Here is a 22,344-nt window from a genome sequence, read left to right as displayed (position 1 = left end):
ACAAATACATGAATAGGATGGGAACAGAGGGATACGGACCCCGGAAGTGTAGAAGATTTTAGTTTCGACGGGCAGCATGGTCGGCACGGGCTTGGAGGGCCGAAGGGTCTGCTCCTGTGCTGTACGTTTCTTTATTCTTCCCGACTTTGACTTAATCCCGGGAGGTTGTCCTGCCATCGACAGACTGAGCCGTGTCCTCTCGTGTGATTCCCTGTGTCCGGACACCATGCTCGCTGCTGTGACAGACTGGAGTAAATTCCACCCCGTGTGATAGTGAGTTCCACATTCCCATCACTCTCTCGGCAAAGAAGTTTCTCCTGAACTCCCGATTGGATTTATTTGTAACTATATTATGTTTCTATCCCTATTTCTGGATTCTCTACAAGTGTAAACATCTTCACTGAATCTATCAAACCCGACCCCTTTCATCATTTGAAAGATCTCTATCAGGTCTTCTCTTGTCTACAGTAACGTTGATCAATCTTTGCTGTTAGTTGAAGCCTCTCAGTTGCTGTCAATCTTTTTGATACTTTCTCCTGTGCTTCAATATCCTTTGTGGAACATCCTCTTTCTATTCCATGTCTGCAGCAATGGGAATTGACAATTCTCAGCAGCTTGTAACAATGTGAGGGTCATTTCTGCTTTCTGGATATAGACAGTCCGTCTCTGTCAACTCAGATTTGTGTTTTGTTTATTTCAGGAGGAAGCATCTGGGAAGAGGAGGTAGGACATGAACTTTACTGAAACTCAGGGCAAGTTGGTAAAATTACTCAGCAAAGTTTTTGTGGTCAATTTATAATCAACTCTTTAATATTTACAGGATTAGCGATGAGGGTAAAAAGCTGTCACTAGCAGATGGTGTCCTGTCCATCGGAAAATTCAACAGCCCTTTCCCGTTCCCAGTGTGGAGAGAAATGCTGGATGTCATTAACCCTGGTAAAACTCAGATAAGTTCCTCTGTCCTGATTTATATCTTATATTTCAATCAATATCCATATAAACATCAAAGACACCGGGCGGGATTCTCCGGTCCGCCAGCCCCCTTTTCCTGGGCAGCGGCCCTCACCGGCAGCGGGATTCTCCGTCTCCGCCACCTGCCAATGGGATTGCCCATTGTGGCCACCCCACACCGCCGGGAAACCCGCGGGCGTGGGAGCGCTGCCGGCGCAACGGAGAATCCGTCGGCAGAGAGAATGTTTAAGAGCTTTGTTATAAAGAAATGAGGATAAAAATGGTCCTGATTGGAATTAAAGTCTGATTCATGCACCTAATCCACTTTCTAAACATCATTCTGAGCTTGGTCAGCTGAAACTGTCGGCTCCCTAAACATCACCAATACAGGAACTCTCAGATGAAGCTCTGTCTCCAGAACCCATCGATACTTTACAAACTTCAGCAAGTGGAAACTCCGCCATTCCCAGCTGAATCTTTCCTCCCCGAAAATCCCAGAGTGACCGTATTTAACCGCGTGTTTCCCAACGCTCGCAGTGCCGAGAAACTCATGGCGATAAAACGCCCCCCACGTTGGGTAAGGTGCCTGTGGGGAACGCGGGGCCGAGGCCACTCATCGCCCCGTTTTGTGCAGTGAGGAGCTCCGCTCGCCCGAACTCCTCAGTGCAGCGAGAGATCGGGGCGCCATTTTAAAATGATATCCCGATCTCCCAGGCCACCGATGCCACCCCGACACCCCCCCCTCCCAAGCACCAACTCACTTTGGGAGGGTCCCCATCTCCCCCCGCAACACACACGCTGGACACCCCCAGCCCGATCACCAGCACACAGAAAATGGCAGCCTGGCACATTGGCAGTGACAGCCTGGCAGTGCCCTTGTCAGCTAGCAGTGTGATGCGACCATCAATTCACTCAAAGAGACGAGGAGAAGTAAACCGTGGTTTTAATCAACTTAGAACAGTGCCTGCCTGCGACTGGTACAATACTGGGAACCGCCTGCAGGTCAGCTGCTCTTTATACTTCCTTTCAAGGGGAGGAGCCATGGGCAGAGCCCGTACATGCCCCAACATATCCCCCTGTGGGTGAAGCCACACAATGGCCCATAGGTGGAGCCCACAGGGTTAACAACATAACACAACAGCAGAACATGGTACAAATGCACTGGTGAATTATTAGCACTATACATTCCCCACACAGGGCCACCTGGGTGCCTGTGTGCTTTGTTTGGGGTGAGCTCTGCTATTCCCCTGCTTCCCCTGCAGTGGGGCTGAGCTTCTGATGAGTGAACTGAGGAGCGGCAGCACCTGGTGTGTCACTGATTGAGCTTGGCCACGCCCATCCCGGTGATGGCTCAGCCGGGGTCTGAGGCTTTCCAGAGGGGCGGCCTGGGTGGCTCCCAAATGACCAGAGGCTCTGTGAACATTTCCAGGACACAGTGAGCAGTCAGCAGAGTGAGCAGCCAGGGGCCTGTGAGTAGCACCAAAGGGGTGTGTTTAAAACCCAGACTGCAGCAATGGGGGTCTGAGCCAGGCCACCCCGATCCCGAGGGGGACACCCCGAGTGCACAGACCTGTCACCAAGTCGCTCCCCGTTACTCCCCCCGGCCCAGGCAGCCCCCCCAGCAAGTCCCACAATTATTGAGGCTTTTTGAGGGTTTTTTCCCCTCTCTCTGCCCCTCAGCAGCCATGGAGCCCAGTCCCCGTTTGTAAATACTTGCACTAATTCACACCCGCGAGACTTCTGCCTGAGAGGGGCGGAGCATCGTGGAAGGGCGGAGCATACTGTGTCCAATCCGCTGATTAGATTTAAATCTATGTAAATGAGGGTGTTACATGGGCCCGCTGCAGGGCACAAACTTTGATTTCACCGCCAGGGAGGGACTGGAGCCTGGCGTCGGAATCAGTGCCGGGCACAAACCTCGATTTGTGCATTACGCCCGATTCTCCGCCCGATCGCACTTCCGGTGCCGTGAAGCGGAGAATCCGCCATATTTGTTTCCACGGAGCAGAACGGAAATATCTCGGTGTTGAGATCTTCATCTAAATTTGAGGAGAGATTAGTTTATTTTGATGATGTCACACACACCCCACACACGCAGTTACACACACACACACACACACACACAGTTACACACACAGTTACACACACACACAGTTTTACACACACACACAGTTACACACACACACACAGTTACACACACACACAGTTACACACACACACACACAGTTACAGACACACACAGTTACACACACACAGAGTTACACACACAGTTAGACACACACATGTGGTAGTATGTATTGGGGGTCATGTGGGACTGGAAGCCCTAATGTCATTGGCTGACAGATCCCGGGTCCTGGTTGGCCGTTGACCTCATACTCCGCCCTGAAGGCGAAGTATAAGAAGCCGGTGCCTTCCCCCGCAGGCCAGTTTACTATCGGGCTGCTGGGGAACAGACACGCTTAATAAAGCCTCATCGACTTCACTCTGTTTGTCTCACGGAGTCTTTGTGCGCCACAACACACAGTTACACACAAAGTTACACACACACAGTTACACACACAGGCACACAGTTACACACGCACAGTTACACGCACACCAACACACACAGTCACACACACACAGTTACCCACACACACACACAGTAACACACACAGTTACACACACACAGTTACACAAACACACAGTTACGCACACACAAACACAGTTTCATGCACAGTTACACACACAGTTACACACACACACACAGTTACACACACACATACACACAGTTACACACACACAGTTACACGCACACAGTTACACACACACAGTTATACACATACACAGTTACACACACACGCACACAGTTACACGCACACACAGTTACACACACACACACAGTTTCACACACACACACCCACACAGTTACACACACAGTTATACACACACACACAGTTACACACACACAGTTACACACACAGTTTCACACACACAGTTACACACACACACATACACACACAGTTACACACAAACATACAGTTACACACACACATACACAGTAACACACACACAGTTACACGCACACACACAGTTACACACACACAATTACACACACACACACAGTTACACACTCACATGTACACACACACAGTTACACACACACAGTTACACACACGCACACATAGTCTCTCCCCGATCCCCAGTGACTCTCCCCCGATCCCCAGTAAGTCTTTCCCCCGAACCCGTGAGTCTCTCCCCCGATCCCCAGTGAGTCTCTACCCCCGATCCCCAGTGAGTCTCCCCGATCCCCAGTGACTCTCCCCCTGATCCCCAGTGAGTCTCCCCCCCGAGCCCCAGTGAGTCTCTCCCCCCGATCCCCAGTGAGTCTCTCCCCCGATCCCCAGTGACTCTCGCCCTGATCCCCAGTGAGTCTCCCCCGATCCCCAGTGACTCTCCCCGATCACCAGTGAGTCTCTCCCCGATCCCCAGTGAGCCTCTCCCCCCGATCCCCAGTGAGTCTCTGCCCGATCCCCAGTGAGTCTCCCCCCCGATCCCCAGTGAGTCTATCCCCCGATCCACAGTGAGTCTCTCCCCAATCCGCAGTGAGTCTCCCCCCCCCGATCTCCAGTGAGACTCTCCCCGATCTCCAGTGAGTCTCTCCCCCCGATCCCCAGTGAGTCTCTCCCCCGATACCCAGTGAGTCTCTCCCCCGATACCCAGTGAGTCTCTCCCCCGATCTCCAGTGAGTCTCTCCCCCCGATCCCCAGTGAGTCTCCCCCTGATCCCCAGTGAGTCTCTCCCCCGATCCCCAGTGAGACTCTCCCCAATCCCCAATGAGTCTCCCCCGATCCCCAGTGTGTCTCTCCCCCCGATCCCCAGTGAGACTCCCCGTTCCCCAGTGACTCTCCCCCTGATCCCCAGTGAGTCTCCCCCGATCCCCAGTGACTCTCCCCCGATCCCCAGTGTCTCTCCCCCGATTCCCAGTGAGTCTCTCTTCCCGATCCCCAGTGAGTCTCTCCCCCCGATCCCCAGTGAGTCTCCTCCCGATCCCCAGTGAGTCTCCCCCTGATCCCCAGTGAGTCTCTCCCCGATCCCCAGTAAGTCTCCCCCGATCCCTACTGAGTCTCTCCCCCGATCCCCAGTGAGTTTCTCCCCGATTCCCAGTGAGTCTCTCCCCCCGATCCCCAGTGAGTCTCCCCCGATCCCCAGTGTCTCTCCCCCGATTCCCAGTGAGTCTCTCTTCCCGATCCCCAGTGAGTCTCTCCCCCCGATCCCCAGTGAGTCTCCTCCCGATCCCCAGTGAGTCTCCCCCTGATCCCCAGTGAGTCTCTCCCCGATCCCCAGTAAGTCTCCCCCGATCCCTACTGAGTCTCTCCCCCGATCCCCAGTGAGTTTCTCCCCGATTCCCAGTGAGTCTCTCCCCCCGATCCCCAGTGAGTCTCTCACCCTGATCCCCAGTGAGTCTCTCCCCCGATCCCCAGTGAGTCTCTCCCCCCGATCCCCAGTGAGTCTCCCCCCGATCCCGAGTGAGTTTCTCCCCCCGAAACGCAGTGAGTCTCTCCCCGCCGAAACCCAGTGAGTCTCTCCCCCATGATCCCCAGTGAGTCTCCCCCCACGAAACCCAGTGAGACTCTCTCTCCGAAACCCAGTGAGTCTCTCTCCCCGATCCCCAGTGAGTCTATCCCCGATCCCCAGTGAGTCTCTCCCCCGCGATCCTCAGTGAGTCTCTCCCCCCAATCCCGTGAGTCTCCACCGATCCCCAGTGAGTCTCCCCCGATCCCCAGTGAGTCTCCCTTCCGATCACAAGTGAGCCTCTCCCCCGATCCCCAGTGAGTCTCTCCCCCCGAAACCCAGTAAGTCTCTCCCCCCGATCCCCAGTGAGTCTCCTCCCCGATCCCCAGTGAGTCTCTCCCCCCGATCCCCAGTGAGTCTCACCCCCCCCCGATCCCCACTCTCTCCCCGATCCCCAGTGAGTCTCCCCCCACGAAACCCAGTGAGTCTCTGCCCGATCCCCAGTGAGTCTCCCCCCCCCGATCCCCAGTGAGTCTATCCCCCGATCCCCAGTGAGTCTCTCCCTAATCCGCAGTGAGTCTCTCCCCCATCGATCTCCAGTGAGTCTCTCCCCGATCCCCAGTGAGTCTCTCCCCCCGATCCCCAGTGAGTCTCTCCACCGATCCCCAGTGGGCCTCTCCCCGATCCCCAGTGAGTCTCTCCCCCGATCCCCAGTGAGTCTCTCCCCCGATCCCCAGTGAGACTCTCCTCAATCCCCAGTGAGTCTCCCCCCGATCCCCAGTGAGTCTCTCCCCCCGATCCCCAGTGAGACTCCCCGTTCCCCAGTGACTCTCCCCCTGATCCCCAGTGAGTCTCCCCCGATCCCCAGTGACTCTCCCCCTGATCCCCAGTCTCTCCCCGATCCGCAGTGAGTCTCTCCCCGATCCGCAGTGAGTCTCTCCCCCGATCCCCAGTGAAACTCTCCTCAATCCCCAGTGAGTCTCCCCCGATCCCCAGTGAGACTCCCCGTTCCCCAGTGACTCTCCCCCTGATCCCCAGTGAGTCTCCCCCGATCCCCAGTGACTCTCCCCCGATCCCCAGTCTCTCCCCGATCCGCAGTGAGTCTCCCCCCGATCCCCAGTGAGTCTCTCCCCCGATCCCCAGTGAGACTCTCCTCAATCCCCAGTGAGTCTCCCCCGATCCCCAGTGAGTCTCTCCCCCTGATCCCCAGTGAGACTCCCCGTTCCCCAGTGACTCTCCCCCTGATCCCCAGTGAGTCACCTCCCGATCCCCAGTGAGTCTCCCCCTGATCCCCAGTGAGTCTCCCCCCGATCCCCAGTGAGTCACCCCCCGATCCCCAGTGAGTCTCCCCCTGATCCCCAGTGAGTCTCCCCCCGATCCCCAGTGAGTCACCCCCCGATCCCCAGTGAGTCTCTCCCCGATCCCCAGTGAGTCTCTAATTTTCTGTTTTTTCTCCCAGTCTCTGTGACCCTGGATGTGGAAACAGCGAATCCCCGGCTCGAGGTGTCTGAGGATCTGAAGAGTTTGAGATGGACCCGGACCCGGAGGCGTCGCCCTGGCACCAGGAAGAGGTTTACACACAGGCTCTGTGTGCTGGGATCAGAGGGATTCACATCGGGGAGACATTACTGGGAGGTGGAGGTGACGGGGAATCGGGTCTGGACTCTGGGAGTAGCCGCAGAGTCTGTGGAGAGGAAGGACTGGGTCAGTCTGATCCCAGAGACTGGATTCTGGACCATTGGGTGGGATGTTGATCAGTTTTATATAAATTCCTCTCCTGAATCCCGTCTCCCTGTCGGTCAGATCCCCGGGAAGGTGGGAGTTTATCTCAGTTATGAGTCTGGGACAGTTTCATTTTACAACGTGGACACCAAGTCCCATCTCCACACCTTCACCGGGAATAAATTCACTGAGAAACTTTATCCTTTCTTCTGGACTTGGGATGAAAACCAGTTTCTGAGAATCTGCTCCGGTTCTGATCCGGATCGGGAAAGGGGCGGGGCCTCGGGGTGGTGACATCATCACTGACATCACAATGACTTGAGGGTCAGGGGCAGAGGTCAGGGGTTGGGGGTCAGAAACTGCCGTCGACAACAGTTTGTCACTAAATGTGTTGGTTAATTTGCAGATTGTAAAATCCCAATCAGACTGTAAATAAAAACAACACAAATAAAAACGTCAGAGGATTAAAATAAAAAGGAAATTAAATATCTTGAACTATCCCTTGCAGTTTATTGTAGTGCCGATTTCAGCCACACGATGGTGATGTTGAGCTGTACAAAGATCAGTGAAGTTTTACAGCGCAGTATCGCCACCTGCTGCTGGATACCTGGTACTGGCAGGAATACCAACAACTCAAAATGCTTAATCGCTGATCAGACAATTCAGGCAGGACCTTTCTTCACAACTGAAAGAGAATTGAATCAGACACAAAGGAGGGAAAATAAACATGAGCCTGGACTTCCCACTTCCATGTTCCTGTCACACACCGAGTCCCTATCGGGAAATTCCACACAGCCGGTCGGGACAATGTTCAGAAAATCCCAGGTTGGGAGAGTGAGATTTCCCAGTTTAGGATCTTGCTGTGTGTCAGGAGCTGAATTCACAAATCTGAGCATGTATTCCGAGTACAGAGAGGATAAGAATGTCCTCCTGGTTTAATAACTGGGACATTGGTGGATAGTTCGAAAGTGCGAATTAAAGTGAAATTGGACAGAGCAACACCACCTCCCCCTGGGTGAGAATGGTATTACAGCAATAAAATTAGATTTTTAAAACCAGTGCAGCAGCTCCTGGTGAGACTGGAACAACATGTTTCCTTGTTCAATTAACCAGCAGATCAAATTAATAATAAAAACAGAAAGTTCTGGAAAAATGTTCAGCAGGTCCGGTCTGTGGAGAGAGAAACAGAGTTGACATTACTTGTCAGCAAAACAGTAAACCTGAAACCACAGACTGTCTGTGGATTTATTTTTAACCCAGTCATTTCTCAGAATCTTTGTTATTCAGGCACCCAAAGTTATTTCACTGTTCAATTAGTTCACAAAACTTCATTTCAGTCACTAATATCTGATGATATCTCTCCAGGGTTCCTCTGTTTTAATCTTTCTTCAGGTAAATGATTAAAAACATTTTAAACATCACAATCCTGTTTTGCATGGAGCAGCACTGCCACCCGCTGGCAGAGATCGGGACTCCACAGATTTATTGGTCCTGCATTACTGACTATGGCCACACGGTGCTGCTAGAACACAGCTGTTTCTTTTTGGGGAGACGATTCTGTTGACTGTTTACAAACTTAACTATAACTAGCGAAGGGAGCATCACTGTTTGTGTCAGTGAGTGGCTCCATTAGTCTGTGTAGATATTAGGGATGGACAACAAATGCTGGCTTTGCCATTGACACCCGCCTGTTCTGAGCTGCCACCATGTTCTGAGATTGGGTTCTTTGGCTCGGACTCTGGGTCTGGGACGTGGTTCTCAGACAGACTGGAGACAGACTTTAGTATCCGCTTCAACACTTGTTTATCAGGATTACTTCTGAACCGGTTACAGAATAGGCACGTAGCTCTTAGGCATGATTCCAAACTCTCCCTTGTGATCCATCTCATAACTGACTAGTGTCAGTGGCAGATCATCAACGTCACACAATAGAATATCGCACCTGTTAAACTTTTAAAGAACACGTGAATGCTTTATACATATTAACCCTTTATACAACATGCGACACGGTAGCACAGTGGTTAGCACTGTTGCTTCACCACACCAGGGTCCCAACTTGGGTCACTGTCTGTCCAGGTGCTCCGGTTTCCTCCCACAAGTCCCGAATTCTCCCTCTGTGTACCTGAACAGGCGCCGGAATGTGGCGACTAGGAGATTTTCACAGTAGCTTCATTGCAGTGTTAATGTGAATCTACTTGTGACACTAATAAAGATTATTATTATATCAAGAAACGGCTGAAGGCACTGGATACTGCAAAGGCTCTGGGCCCTGACAATATTCCGGCAATAGTACTGAAGACTTGTGCTCCAGAACTGGCCGCACCCCTAGCCAAGCTGTTCCAGTACAGATACAACACTGGCATCTACCCGGCAATGTGGAAAATTGTCCTGGACACAAGAAACAGGACAAATCCAACCCAGCCAATTACCACCCTATCAGTCTACTCTCCATCATCAGTAAAGTGATGGAAGGAGTCATCAACAGAGCTATCAAGCAGCAGTTACTCGGCAATAACCTGCTCACGGACCCTCAGTTTGGGTTACGCCCAGGGTCACTCAGCTCCTGACCTCATTACAGCCTTGGTTCAAACATGGACAAAAGAGCTGAATGCCAGAGGTGAGGTGGGAATGACTGCCCTTGACATCAAGGCAGCTTTTGACCGAGTGGGAACAAGGAGCCGCAACTAAACTGGAGTCAATGGGAATCAGAGGGAAAACTCGCCGCTGGTTGGAGTCATACCCGGCACAAAGGAAGATGCTTTTGGAGCTTGGAGGTCAATCATCTCAGCTCCAGAACATCACTGCAGGAGTTCCTCAGGGTCGTGTCCTGGGCCCAACTATTTTCAGCTGCTTCATCAATGACCTGCCTTCCATCAAAGGGTCAGAAGTGGGGATGTTCGCAGATGACTGCACAACAAGGGGCTGGTTTAGCACACTGGACTAAATCGCTGGCTTTGAAAGCAGGCCAGCAGCACGGTTCAATTCCCGTACCAGCCTCCCCGAACAGGTGCCGGAATGTGGCGACTCGGGGCTTTTCATTTGAAGCCTGCTTGTGACAAGAAGCGATTTTCATTTAATTTCAATGTTCAGCACCATTCGCGAATCCTCCGATAATGAAGCAGTCCGTGTCCAAATGCAGCAAGACCTGGACAATATCCAGGCTTGGGCTGACAAGTGGCAAGTTACATTCGCGTCACACAAGTGGCAGTGTCAGGCAATGACCATCTCCTACAAGAGAGGATCTAACCAACGGCCCTTGACATTCAATGGCATTACCATCGCTGAATCCCCACAACAAACACCCTGGGGGTTCCCATTTAACAGAAGCTGAACTGGACTAGCCACATTCATACTGTGGCTACCAGGGCAGATCAAAGGTTAGGAATCCTCCGGCGAGGAACAAAACCGTTGACCCCCCAAAGCCTGTCCAGCATCTACAAAACACAAGTCAGGAGTGAAATGGAATACTCTGGATGAGCGCAGCTCCAACAACACTCAAGGAGCTCGACACCATCCAGGACAAAGTAGCCCCGCTTGTTTGCTCCTCCTTCCACAAACGTTCAAACCCTCCACCACCGATGTACAGCGGCAGCCGTGTGTACCATCTACAAGATTCACTGCAGTAACTCACCAAGGTTCCTTAGACAACAGCTTCCAAACACATGACCACTACCATCTAGAAGGACAAGAGCAGCAGATAGTTGGGAACCCACCTCCTGGACGTTCCTCTCCAAGCCACACACAACCCTGACTTGGAAATATATCGCTGATCCTTCACTGTTGCTGGGAGAAAATCCTGCAGCTAACAGCACGGTCGGTGTACCTACCCCTAAAGGACTGCAGCGGCTTCAAGAAGGCAACCCACCACCACCTTGTCAAGGGGGCAACTAGAGATGGGCAACATATGCTGGCAGAACCAGCATCACCCACATCCCGTAAATGAATTTTAAAAAATCTTTAAGTTTACGCTAAAATTGTCTTTGTGGGTTAAGGGTTAAGACTTCAGTTTTGTTTCATGTTGAAAGATACAAGTCTGTAGGTTTAATTTCACTTTAAACATTGCCTGCATTGCAATGAGGGTTTTACTACTCTAAAAGCAAACACAGGGTATAAACAAAACTAAGCTATTGCTTAGAAACCAGAGGGTCACACTGAAAAGCAGAAGTACTTGAGTTTCAGTTTGGAAACAGGCAACCCAGAGGTAAGAAGCATTTCACAGAAACTGCTCGAACAGACAGGACAGTGCACAGGGACAGAGAGCCAGTCGCAAACTAAAGAACAGGAAGTTCCAGAATGGGACACAGGAAAGTCTCTGACGTGTGAAGTCCACAAAAGTTAAATTAATGAGTGGAGAAAGGTAGACCTGGAAATCCAGACCTGGAGGTGCAGACCTGGAGATGTCGGCTCGCGAGAAGCCAGGTATCCGGGATAATCAAATGTTTGGTGACACCTTAATCCAGCCTGTGAGACAGTGGTGGTCCATTGGAGTAGCTGGGCCTGAGAGATCGTGTGGAAGCTTGAATGTACGTGGTGATCCAGGGTAGAGGAATTCCAAATGGAGAGGTTGAAGTCCTGAAGGTGGATTCTTGGTGAAGCTATCCGAGCGAAGGTAAGTGGGGGATGATTCCAATATGTTTTCTTTGGAAGTGGAGTTTGGAAATTCTCGTGTGAAATTCAGAGTTTCAGTCAGTCCAGTTGGCTCACAGTGACAAGAATCTGGGAGAATTGGGAAACCCATAGAAGTTGTCACTTGGATTCAGAGTGTGGTGTGTCTGACCACATTTCACCTGGTGCTTTACATGGACTGTGTATTTACTGAGAACATTAGATTAAAAGCCTGTAACTTGTGTTATCCTTACAAATCTGTAAATATCTGTAAAGGTACAGCTGGGATGAAGGAATTGTGAATAATAGGGGGCAGCACGGTGGCATAGTATTTAGCACTGCTGCTTCACCTCTGGGTGCTCTGGTTTCCTCACACAGTCTGAAGATGACCAGGTTTGGTGGGATTGTGTGTTTTGGGTGGGGGAGTGGGACTCGGTTGGGTGTTCTTTCAGAGGATCAGTGCAGACTCGAAGGGCCGAATGGCCTCCTCCTGCACTGCAGGGATTCTATGGATAGTTAATATTTTTTTGTTTTCTTTTTTTAAAAATATATTTATTAAAGTTTTTTAACACAATTTTTCTCCCTTACTAACAAGAACCACCCACCCCCCCCCCACCCCCGTAACAAAATAACGAGAAATCGCGCAGAGCAAGATATATACATGGCAAAATGATATATTTATATAGCTTTGTACACTGGCTCTCTTCCGTACGTGCCAGTTTCCCCAACCCTTCATGTTATCTCTTACTCATCCACCCTCACAGGCAGACCCCTCCCCCTTCCCCCCCCCTTCCCCACCCTCCCAGGACGTGTGTCTCCCCCCCCTCCCCCCCCCACACCAAGGTTGCTGCTGCTGCTGACCGATCTTCCTCTAACGCTCCGCGAGATAGTCTAGGAATGGTTGCCACCGCCTGTAGAACCCCTGCGCAGACCCTCTCAAGGCGAACATAATCCTCTACCCCAAAGAACCTGCTCAACCTCGCCCCCGTCAAGTGCGCTCTGTGAACCACCTTAAATTGAATCAGGCTGAGCCTGGCACACGAGGAGGAGGAATTAACCCTACCTAGGGCATCAGCCCACAGACCTTCCTCGATCTCCTCCCCCAGCTCCTCCTCCCATTTACCCTTCAACTCTTCTACCAGCGCTTCCCCCTCTTCTTTCATCTCCTGGTGTATTTCCGACACCTTGCCCTCCCCGACCCACACCCGAGATCACCCTGTCTTGAATTTCTTGTGCCGGGAGCAATGGGAATTCCCTCACCTGTCGCCTCACAAAAGCCCTCACCTGCATATATCTAAAGGCATTTCCCGGGGGTAACTCGAACTTCTCCTCCAGTGCCCCTAGGCTCGCAAACGTTCTGTCAATGAACAGGTCCCCTATTCTTCTGATCCCCGCCCGATGACAGCTCTGGAACCCCTCATCCATCTTCCCCGGGACAAACTGGTGGTTACCCCTGATCGGGGACCACACCGATGCTCCCATTGCATCCCTGTGCCGTCTCCACCGACCCCAGATCCTTAGCGTTGCCGCCACCACCGGGCTCGTGGTCTACTTTGTCGGCGAGAGCGGCAGCGGTGCCGTCACCAACGTCCCCAGGCTCGTTCCTTTACAGGACGCCATCTCCATCCTCTTCCATGCCGCCCCCTCTCCCTCCATAACCCACTTGCGGATCATCGCCACATTTGCTGCCCAGTAGTAGCTCCCCAGGTTTGGCAGCGCCAACCCTCCTCGGTCCCTACGCCGTTCCAGGAACCCTCTCCTTACTCTCGGGGTTTTATTCGCCCACACAAACCCCATAATACTCCTGCCTACTCTCTTAAAAAAGGCCTTAGTGATCACGATGGGAAGGCACTGAAACACAAACAGAAACCTCAGAAGGACCACCATTTTGACCGACTGCACTCTACCCGCCAGCGAGAGCGGTAACATGTCCCATCTTCTGAAATCCTCCTCCATTTGCTCCACCAGCCTCGTCAGATTCAGTTTATGTAGGGTCCCCCAACTCCTGGCTATCTGGATCCCCAGATACCGAAAGCTCCCCTCCGCCCTCCTCTCCTCAGCGGTAGGTCCCCTATCCCTCTTTCTTGGTCCCCCGCCTGTAATACAAACAGCTCACTCTTCCCTACATTGAGCTTATAGCCCGAAAACTCCCCAAACTCCCTTAGAATCTGCATGACCTCCACCATCCCCTCCATTGGATCCGCCACATACAGCAACAGGTCATCCGCATATAGCGACACCCGATGCTCTTCTCCCCCTCGGACCACCCCCCTCCATTTATTAGACTCCCTCAATGACATGGCCAATGGTTCGATCGCCAATGCGAACAACAGGGGGGACAGGGGGCACCCCTGCCTCGTCCCTCGGTACAGTCGAAAGTACTCCGACCTCCGCCGGTTCGTCACTACACTCGCCACCGGGGCTCTGTAAAGGAGCTTAACCCAACTGATAAACCCTCCCCCGAACCCAAACCTACACAGCACCTCCCAGAGGTTCTCCCACTCTACTCGGTCAAAGGCCTTCTCCGCGTCCATAGCTGCCACTATCTCCGCCTCTCCCTCCTCCGATGGCATCATCATCACGTTTAAGAGCCACCGCACGTTAGTGTTTAATTGCCTGCCCTTTACGAATCCCGTCTGGTCCTCATGGATCACCCCCGGGACACAGTCCTCGATCCTCGTGGCCAGCACTTTTGCCAGCAACTTTGCATCCACATTGAGGAGCGAGATCTGCCTGTACGATCCACATTGCAGTGGGTCCTTGTCCCGCTTTAGGATCAAAGAAATTGTCGCTTCCGACATTGTCGGGGGCAGCGTCCCCTCCTCTCTTGCCTCATTAAAGGTCCTCACCAGTAGCGGGGCCAACAGGTCTACGTACTTCCTGTAGAACTCCACCGGGAACCCATCCGGCCCCGGGGCCTTCCCCGCCTGCATACTCCCCAAACCCTTGCTCAGCTCCTCCAACCCAATTGGTGCCCCCAAACCAGCCACCTCTTGCTCCTCCACCCTCGGGAATCTCAGTTGATCTAGGAATCGTCTCATCCCCTCTTCCCCCGCTGGGGGCTGGGATCTGTACAGCTCTTCATAGAAGGCCTTAAATACCTCGTTTATTTTCGTCGCACTCCGAACCGTGGCTCCTGTAATTGATAATATGGAAAGATGTGTCATTTGAAACATGGCAGTCTGGCAATGTCTGGTCTGAGAGAAACATGAGAGAATACAGGGAAATATCCCACAAAGGGTTAACAGCAGCTGCCAGGGAAGGATTGTAAAATGCAGATATCCTTGGTCAAGCAGGCTTAGCAAACAAGACAAACAGGATTTTGAATGAAGCCAAAAACAATGGCTCACACCTTCATTGAAAGTAACTAACTTAGTAAGGAGCTGGGAAAGAATGGATGAGGTTTCTAGGTTGAAAATTTGCTAATACCAGGTTTATCAGTCTACGAGAAACATAATTCAAAGCCAAAATCAAAGTCAAAATTGAGCTGAGGACACATTTGGAAAATAAAACTATAGAAATGACAGGAATTAAAAGTAACACCTCTTGAAACCAAAGCATTTTGAACACCACAAAGGACACAATGTAATCAGATCTATGAGATGAAGTCATGTCAAAATGAATACTTCGTTGGATTAGACTGTTTTAGATCAAAGTTCCTTTTTACAATCAAAGAAAATAAGAGTTACTTTACAATAACATCAAAAAATTGAATTGCTAGAAAGCAAATATAAACCTCGAGACCAGGGCAGGAATTATCCAGAACCAGAACTCAGGGAGAGAGAGAGAAGCAGAGAAGGGACAAGCAGCTAGACTCAGATTACAATCAGCTCGGCCATGGGAAATGGACAGGGCAGAGCAGCTGAGCTAAAAGAGCTGATACATCTAAAGAAGACCAGATTTTAAAAAGAAGATTGATTGTCAAGTTGGGCCTGAAGGTCCCTTCAACCAACCAGAAGGATCCAGAAGCAAGATCTTTTTACTTTTCTGTAAAGACAGTGATTGCATCTTTTAAAAATAAAAATAAAAATATAATAATAAAATAACTTAAAAGTTTTAACCTGAAACAGTGGTTATTAGCCTACTTTACTTACTTAGCAATGCGGGACCCAGGATTGATGCTACTAAGTGGTAAGTAGATGAAATCTTCGGTGAAGGTATGGGTTATACCAGGGGATAACTTGAAAATATAGTTTGACCTGAATAGCACCCACTGAAGCTTGCATCGGAGTCGGGGAGTGAGAATCCCTGATCACCATTTAGAATGTCGGCCCTTTTTGGTATAGGGGGACTTCTAAGAATAGTGGTGAGTTTTCAAAAACACTCCCCTTCCATCTTTGACTCCCCCTATTTCCCTCGCTGCCATCCTCTTACGGAGCTGGTGTGCCAGCATCCGACTAGCCTTTTCCCCATACTCGTAGGTCGCCCCCTGCACTTTCCTCCACTGTGCCTCCGCCTTCCCTGTGGTCAACAGGCCAAACTCCGTCTGGAGCCGTCATCTTTCCCCAAGTAATCTTTCCTCCGGGGCCTCTGCGTATCTCCTGTCCACTCTCAAAATCTCCCCCACTAACCTCTCCCTTTCCATACCCTCTGTCTTCTCCCTATGAGCCCTAATGGAGATTAGCTCTCCCCTGATCACCGCTTTCAACGTCTCCCATACCACCCCCACCCGCACCTCCCCGTTGTCGTTGGCCTCCAAGTACCTTTCGACACCCCCCCTCACCTTCCCACACACCACCTCGTCCGCCAGCAGTCCCACATCCAGCCGCCACAACGGGTGTTGGTCCCTCTCCTCTCCCAGCTCCAGTTCCACCCAGTGCGGGGCATGGTCCGAAACGGATATGGCCAAATACTCCGTCCCCTCCACCCTCGGGATGAGCGCCCTGCCCAGAACAAAAAAATCTAACCGGGAGTAGGCTTTGTATACATGGGAGAAGAAGGAAAATTCCCTGGCCTGCGGCCTTGCAACCCGCCATGGGTGCACTCCCCCCATCTGATCCATAAACCCCCTAAGTACCTTGGCCGCCGCCGGCCTCTTTCCAGTCCTTGATTTGGAGCTGTCCAGTGCTGGATCCAACACTGTATTGAAGTTCCCTCCCATTATCAGTCCTCCTATCTCCAGGTCCGGAATGCACCCCAACATGCGCTTCATGAATCCTGCATCATCCCAGTTCGGGGCGTATACGTTTACCAACACCACCCACGTCCCCTGCAGCCTACCGCTCACCATTACATATCGCTCGCCATTGTCCACTACAACAGTCTTGGCCTCAAATGACACCCGCTTTCCCACCAATATTGCCACCCCTCTATTCTTCGCGTCCAGTCCCGAGTGGAATACCTGTCCTACCCATCCCTTTCTTAACCTGACCTGGTCCGCCACCTTCAGGTGTGTCTCTTGGAGCATGACCACGTCCGCCTTCAGTCCCTTTAAGTGCGCGAACACTCGAGCCCTCTACACCGGCCCATTCAGGCCCCTCACGTTCCACGTTATCAGCCGGATTGGAGGGGCTCTCAACCCCCCCTCCCCCGCCGACTAGCCATCTCCTTTTCTGGGCCAGTCCCGTGTCCACGCCTCCCTCACCCTCCAGTCCCCCAGAGGGGGGACCCCCGTCCCGACCACCTCTTCTGTGTCCCATTCCCTTTCGGCCAATGCAGCAGCAACCCTTTCCCCCCCCCCCCCCCCCCTTTCCCCCCTCCCCTCCCCCCGCTAGACCCCTGTCTAGCTTTTTTGCTCCCCCCCATGTCACTCCCGTAAGTCAGCTGACACCTACTGACCCCGGCTTCCCCCGCCGTCCCATTGACCTCCCCGTGTGGGAGTCTCCCGATCAATATACGTTCCTTTGTTCCCCTTCCCACCTCTCTTCCCGCGCGCTGGAATAAACCCCGCGCTTTCCAAAGCCCGCTCCGCCCCCTCTGGCGCAGCTCCTGTCGCGGCCTTGTCTCTCTCCCCCAACCCATGTGACATTTCCTGCGCGTGATTGACCCCCTATATACAACAACCATCACACATCAAACCTCAAACACCCCCCCACCCTCACAAACCCTCAGTTAGAGTCCAACTTTTCAGTTTGTATAAAGGTCCACGCCTCTTCAGGCGTTTCGAAGTAATAGTGTTGGTCCTTGTATGTGACCCACAGTCGCGCTGGCTGCAGCATTCCGAATTTCACTCCTTTCCGGTGCAACACCGCTTTGGCCCGGTTGAAACCCGCTCTCCGCTTTGCAACCTCCGCGTTCCAGTCCGGGTATATTCGGATCTCTGCATTGTCCCACTTACTGCTCCGCTCCTTCTTGGCCCATTTCAGGACCCATTCTCAGTCCGTGAACCGGTGAAACCTCACCACCATCTCCCTTGGCGGCTCATTAGCCTGGGGCTTCCTCGCCAGCACCCGATGTGCCCCGTCCAATCCAGCGGCCTCGAAGGGGCCTCCGCGCCCATCATCGCCTCGAGCATTGTGCTCGCGTATGTCCCGGCATCGGCCCCCTCCACTCCCTCAGGGAGACCCAGGATCCGCAGATTCTTTCTCCTCGACCTGTTCTCCAGGTCTTCGAGTCTTCCCGCCCACCTCTTGTGTAGCGCCTCGTTCTGCTCCACTCTCACCGCCAGGCCCACGAGCTCGTCCTCGTTCTGACTGACTCTTTTCTGTATCTCCTGGATCTTAACCTCGTGGGCCTTCTGGGTGATCCCGAGTCCTTCAATTGCCGAAAGCATAGGCGCCAACATCTCCTTGCGCATCTCCTCGCGCTGCTCCTCGAAGCAGCGCTTGATGAACTCCTGCAGCTCCCCTTTGTCCCTGGCCGCCGCCATTTTGTTTTTTTCCCCTCGCTTCTCCCGTTGCTCCAGTGCCGCCATTTTGGCCGTTGCACTTCTGGTCCATTTCATAGAAGTTGGAGGGGAACCTCTCTCTTCCCTTCCCCACGGGTTGCGTCAAAAGAAAAGTTCCGTTGGGGCTCCTCTAGTGAGCCCGAAAGTCCGTGGTAGCGGGAGCTGCCGAATCGTGCAGCTTAGCTCCGCATAGCCGCAACCGGAAGTTAATATTTTCTTGTTTAATAATTGTTTTGTTCAAAGTTCATCGTCCTGTGACTCTGTTCATCCACGTCTCTAAACTTAACCAGGGGACACAAAATACTTTCCATCTGCAAAATACCCTTTATTCATAACATATCTGAAAGAACATTATAAACATTTCAAAGTGGCCGTCACACAAAGTGCAATAATATTCAGCTTCTCTACATACATCATGTTGCTCTCTGAGGTGCTTCAATACAGTCAAAGAAACATTACAGACATTTCAAAATGGTTGTTACAAATGGTGTAAAACTATTTCATTGTCGACAGAGATCAAGTTGGACTCTGAGGAGCTTCAATACTATTGTGACCCATGGAATGGTTCTATTTCTCTAGTTGCTGCAAAGGGAAAAGAATTTGAGGTTCCTCGCTCTCAGTTAATCACAAACACAGAGCAGGGTTTATTTGGCGATGTTGCTCTTACAGAACAAGATGGTGAACTGAAAACCCACGTAAACACTCTGCTGATGTCACTACAGATCACGTGACGTTCCACCAGCAGCTGGATTACTGAATACAGAACATAACTATTGATAATGAGACATCTCCAATTGTAGAATTATTGTTGTGGTGGGGGAGGAGGGAAAGGTGCGGGAGGCTTCTCAGCCAGCTGAGCTTTTCCCTATCTGCTCACCTCTTCCAATGTCCCTCCAAACAGTCAGCCCCCAGAGGGCACGGCCATCGGTAACTGTCTCCCAGTTGTCAGACTCAATGTCCATCATCTTCATATCTCACTGGCGGTGTCCTTGTAGCGGGGATATGGACTTCCAGCAGTGACCCAGTGTCCAGCTCACTGTACAGAAGATCTTTGGGTAAATGGCCGTCATCCACCTGGTGAATGTGACTGAGCAGCAAAGACGTCACTGACTGAGTAATGAGTGTCTGTTCATAGAGCTCATTGAATTTCACACATTTTAATCAATGTCTTGTCAGCAAAGTATGAGTTGCTCTAAGTTTGCTAATTGTTTTCTCTTTGTCTGTATGTATTTAAATAGTCATTTATTAATGCAGAACTTGAGTATTTGTGAAAAGAGAGACATCCTGTCAAAGCTTTTCATTTCGCACTTATCAGGCCAGACACAAGAATGCCAAGAATACTCGCCTTTTTGAATTTGAACAAAACCTTTGGGGGGACTGTTACCTGGTATATTCTCCATGACAACGTCTCAACCAATCAATGTCCCCCCGCCAACTAATCAGCACTCTTTTTCTCATGTGGTATTATTTGTTGTTCCCTTTGAAATTTGGAATTTTTGCCTCTGTCCTGATGAGTCAAGATGAAAAGCTTTGACAGCCTGTCTCTTTTTCAGCAATACTCATGTTTGTATTTCTTGCATTCATGGCCTGGGAATGTCAAATAAAAATTGGCACTTGGAGTTCCTGACACAATGGAAATGTGACCGATTGAGTTTATCCATTTCAATTTAAGATTTGGAAATAACTTTGAATGACATTCAAGTGAAAGATTTGGAGTGAATTTATTCCAACTAAAGTTTTCCTGTGTAAAGGTGAAAAGCTGTGTCTTTGGCCAATCTAAACACTTCAAATTATTTTGTCCGGGTTTATTCTAAAATCATCCCAGGGTCAGTGACAGTAACAAGACAGAGCAGCGAGTTAAAGTTTGGGAATGGAATGGAAGTGCAGGCGAGATAAATGATGTCAAAGTGAAACATCCCCTTTTAACCATTCAGTGATGCCGGGTCAGACTCTGTCCTGGGAACAACACCAACCAAAGCTTCTTTTGTGGAGGATTCACTATCACTCTCCCCCAAAGTGTGATATTCCAGAAAGACAATGGCGAAGGATAGAACTGGAGCCAATCTTTACACACTTTTATATCATTTATTTACAGAATTAGACAATACAAGCATGTACCTCCTAACCCAACAAGGACAGTTTCAGTCTGTATCTATTTTTTTCTTATGTAGAAATCCTAAACAAGAAGTTCCCCATCTGAAAGGGGCAGGAATAACCCATTGTGACAAAAATCCAAAACATTTAAAAGAAACTTTAAAACTCAAATTACAATGACTTTCCCAGGGTTGATGATGAACACCAGGCATCAACCCATCCCCCCCCCCCACCCCACCATCACCCCTACCGCTGCCCCCCTCCCACCCCGTACCCACTGGCCATGCGTGCGACCAAGCGTACCAGTGGAATCAACTGCCCACTGCCTGGACCTGTTAATGGTCACCTTTACCAGGCCCAGGAGCAAGAGGACAAGGGGGTCCTCTGCCCGATCTCCTCAGCACTGGGTGGTCAATGATCAGTAAGGTGGGGTTGAACTGTAACCAGAAATTGAGGACCAGCCCCTTCAGATAATGGAAGAGGAGCTGGAATCTCACACACTCTGTATAAATATTAAACACAGACGTCCCACCCCCCACCCCCCACCCAGTGACCCAGCGTGTGGGACCTTCCCCTCCCCACCCAGTGACCCAGCGTGTGGGACCTTCCCCTCCCCACCCAGTGACCCAGCGTGTGGGGCCTTCCCCACCACCACCCAGTGACCCAGTGTGTGGGACCTTCCCCTCCCCACCCAGTGACCCAGTGTGTGGGACCTTCCCCTCTCCCACCCAGTGACCCAGTGTGTGGGGCTTCCCCCTCCCTCACCCAGTGACCCAGTGTGTGGGGCTTCCCCTCCCCCACCCAGTGACCCAGTGTGTGGGACCTTCCCCTCCCCCACCCAGTGACCCAGTGTGTGGGGCCTCCCCCTCCCCCACCCAGTGACCCAGTGTGTCGGGCCTTCCCCTCCCCTACCCAGTGACCCAGTGTGTGGGACCTTCCCCTCCCCCACCCAGTGACCCAGCGTGTGGGACCTTCCCCTCCCCCACCCAGTGTGATGGGCCTTCCCCTCCCACACCCAGTGACCCAGTGTCTGGGACCTTCCCCTCCCCCACCCAGTAACCCAGTATGTGGGACCTTCCCCTCCCCACCAGTGACCCAGTGTGTGGGGCCTTCCCCTCCCCCCACCCAGTAACCCAGTGTGTGGGGCCTTCCCCCCCACCCAGTGTCCCAGTGTGTGGGACCTTCCCCTCCCCCACCCAGTAACCCAGTATGTGGGACCTTCCCCTCCCACACCCAGTGACCCAGTGTGTGGGACCTTCCCCTCCCCCACCCAGTAACCCAGTGTGTGGGGCCTTCCCCCCCCACCCAGTGTCCCAGTGTGTGGGACCTTCCCCTCCCCCACCCAGTGACCCAGTGTGTGGGGCCTTCCCCTCCCCCACCCAGTGACCCAGTGTGTGGGGCTTCCCCCTCCCCCACCCAGTGACCCAGTGTGTGAGCCTTCTCCCGCACGGTGGCACACTAGTTAGCACTGCTGCCTCACAGCGCCAGGGACTCGGGTTCAATTTCGGCTTTGCGTGACTGTGTGGAGTTTGCACACATTCCCCGTGTGTGCGTGGGTTTCCTCCGGGTGCTCCGGTTTCCTCCCACAGTCCAAAGATATGCAGGTTAGGTGGATTGGCCATGATCAATTTCTGAAAGGTTATGGGGGTAGGGTG

The 22,344-nt window shown here is 51.9% G+C and overlaps 1 protein-coding gene across 1 annotated transcript in view; it reads left to right on the top strand.

Moving 5' to 3' along the window:
- The window catches only part of LOC140389171 (uncharacterized), a 101,120-nt gene that overhangs the window by 4,005 nt on the left and 74,771 nt on the right, over positions 1-22,344 (top strand). Inside the window, exons 4-6 of the mRNA XM_072473333.1 lie at positions 701-723; positions 821-936; positions 6,902-7,454. Of these exons, the coding sequence (XP_072329434.1) occupies positions 701-723; positions 821-936; positions 6,902-7,454 (692 nt within the window). The remainder of the gene's footprint in view (positions 1-700; positions 724-820; positions 937-6,901; positions 7,455-22,344) is intronic.

The sequence above is a fragment of the Scyliorhinus torazame genome, chromosome 14 (genome assembly GCF_047496885.1).
Source record: "Scyliorhinus torazame isolate Kashiwa2021f chromosome 14, sScyTor2.1, whole genome shotgun sequence".
NCBI lineage: Eukaryota > Metazoa > Chordata > Chondrichthyes > Carcharhiniformes > Scyliorhinidae > Scyliorhinus > Scyliorhinus torazame.
This window is presented reverse-complemented; position numbering and strand designations above follow the sequence as displayed.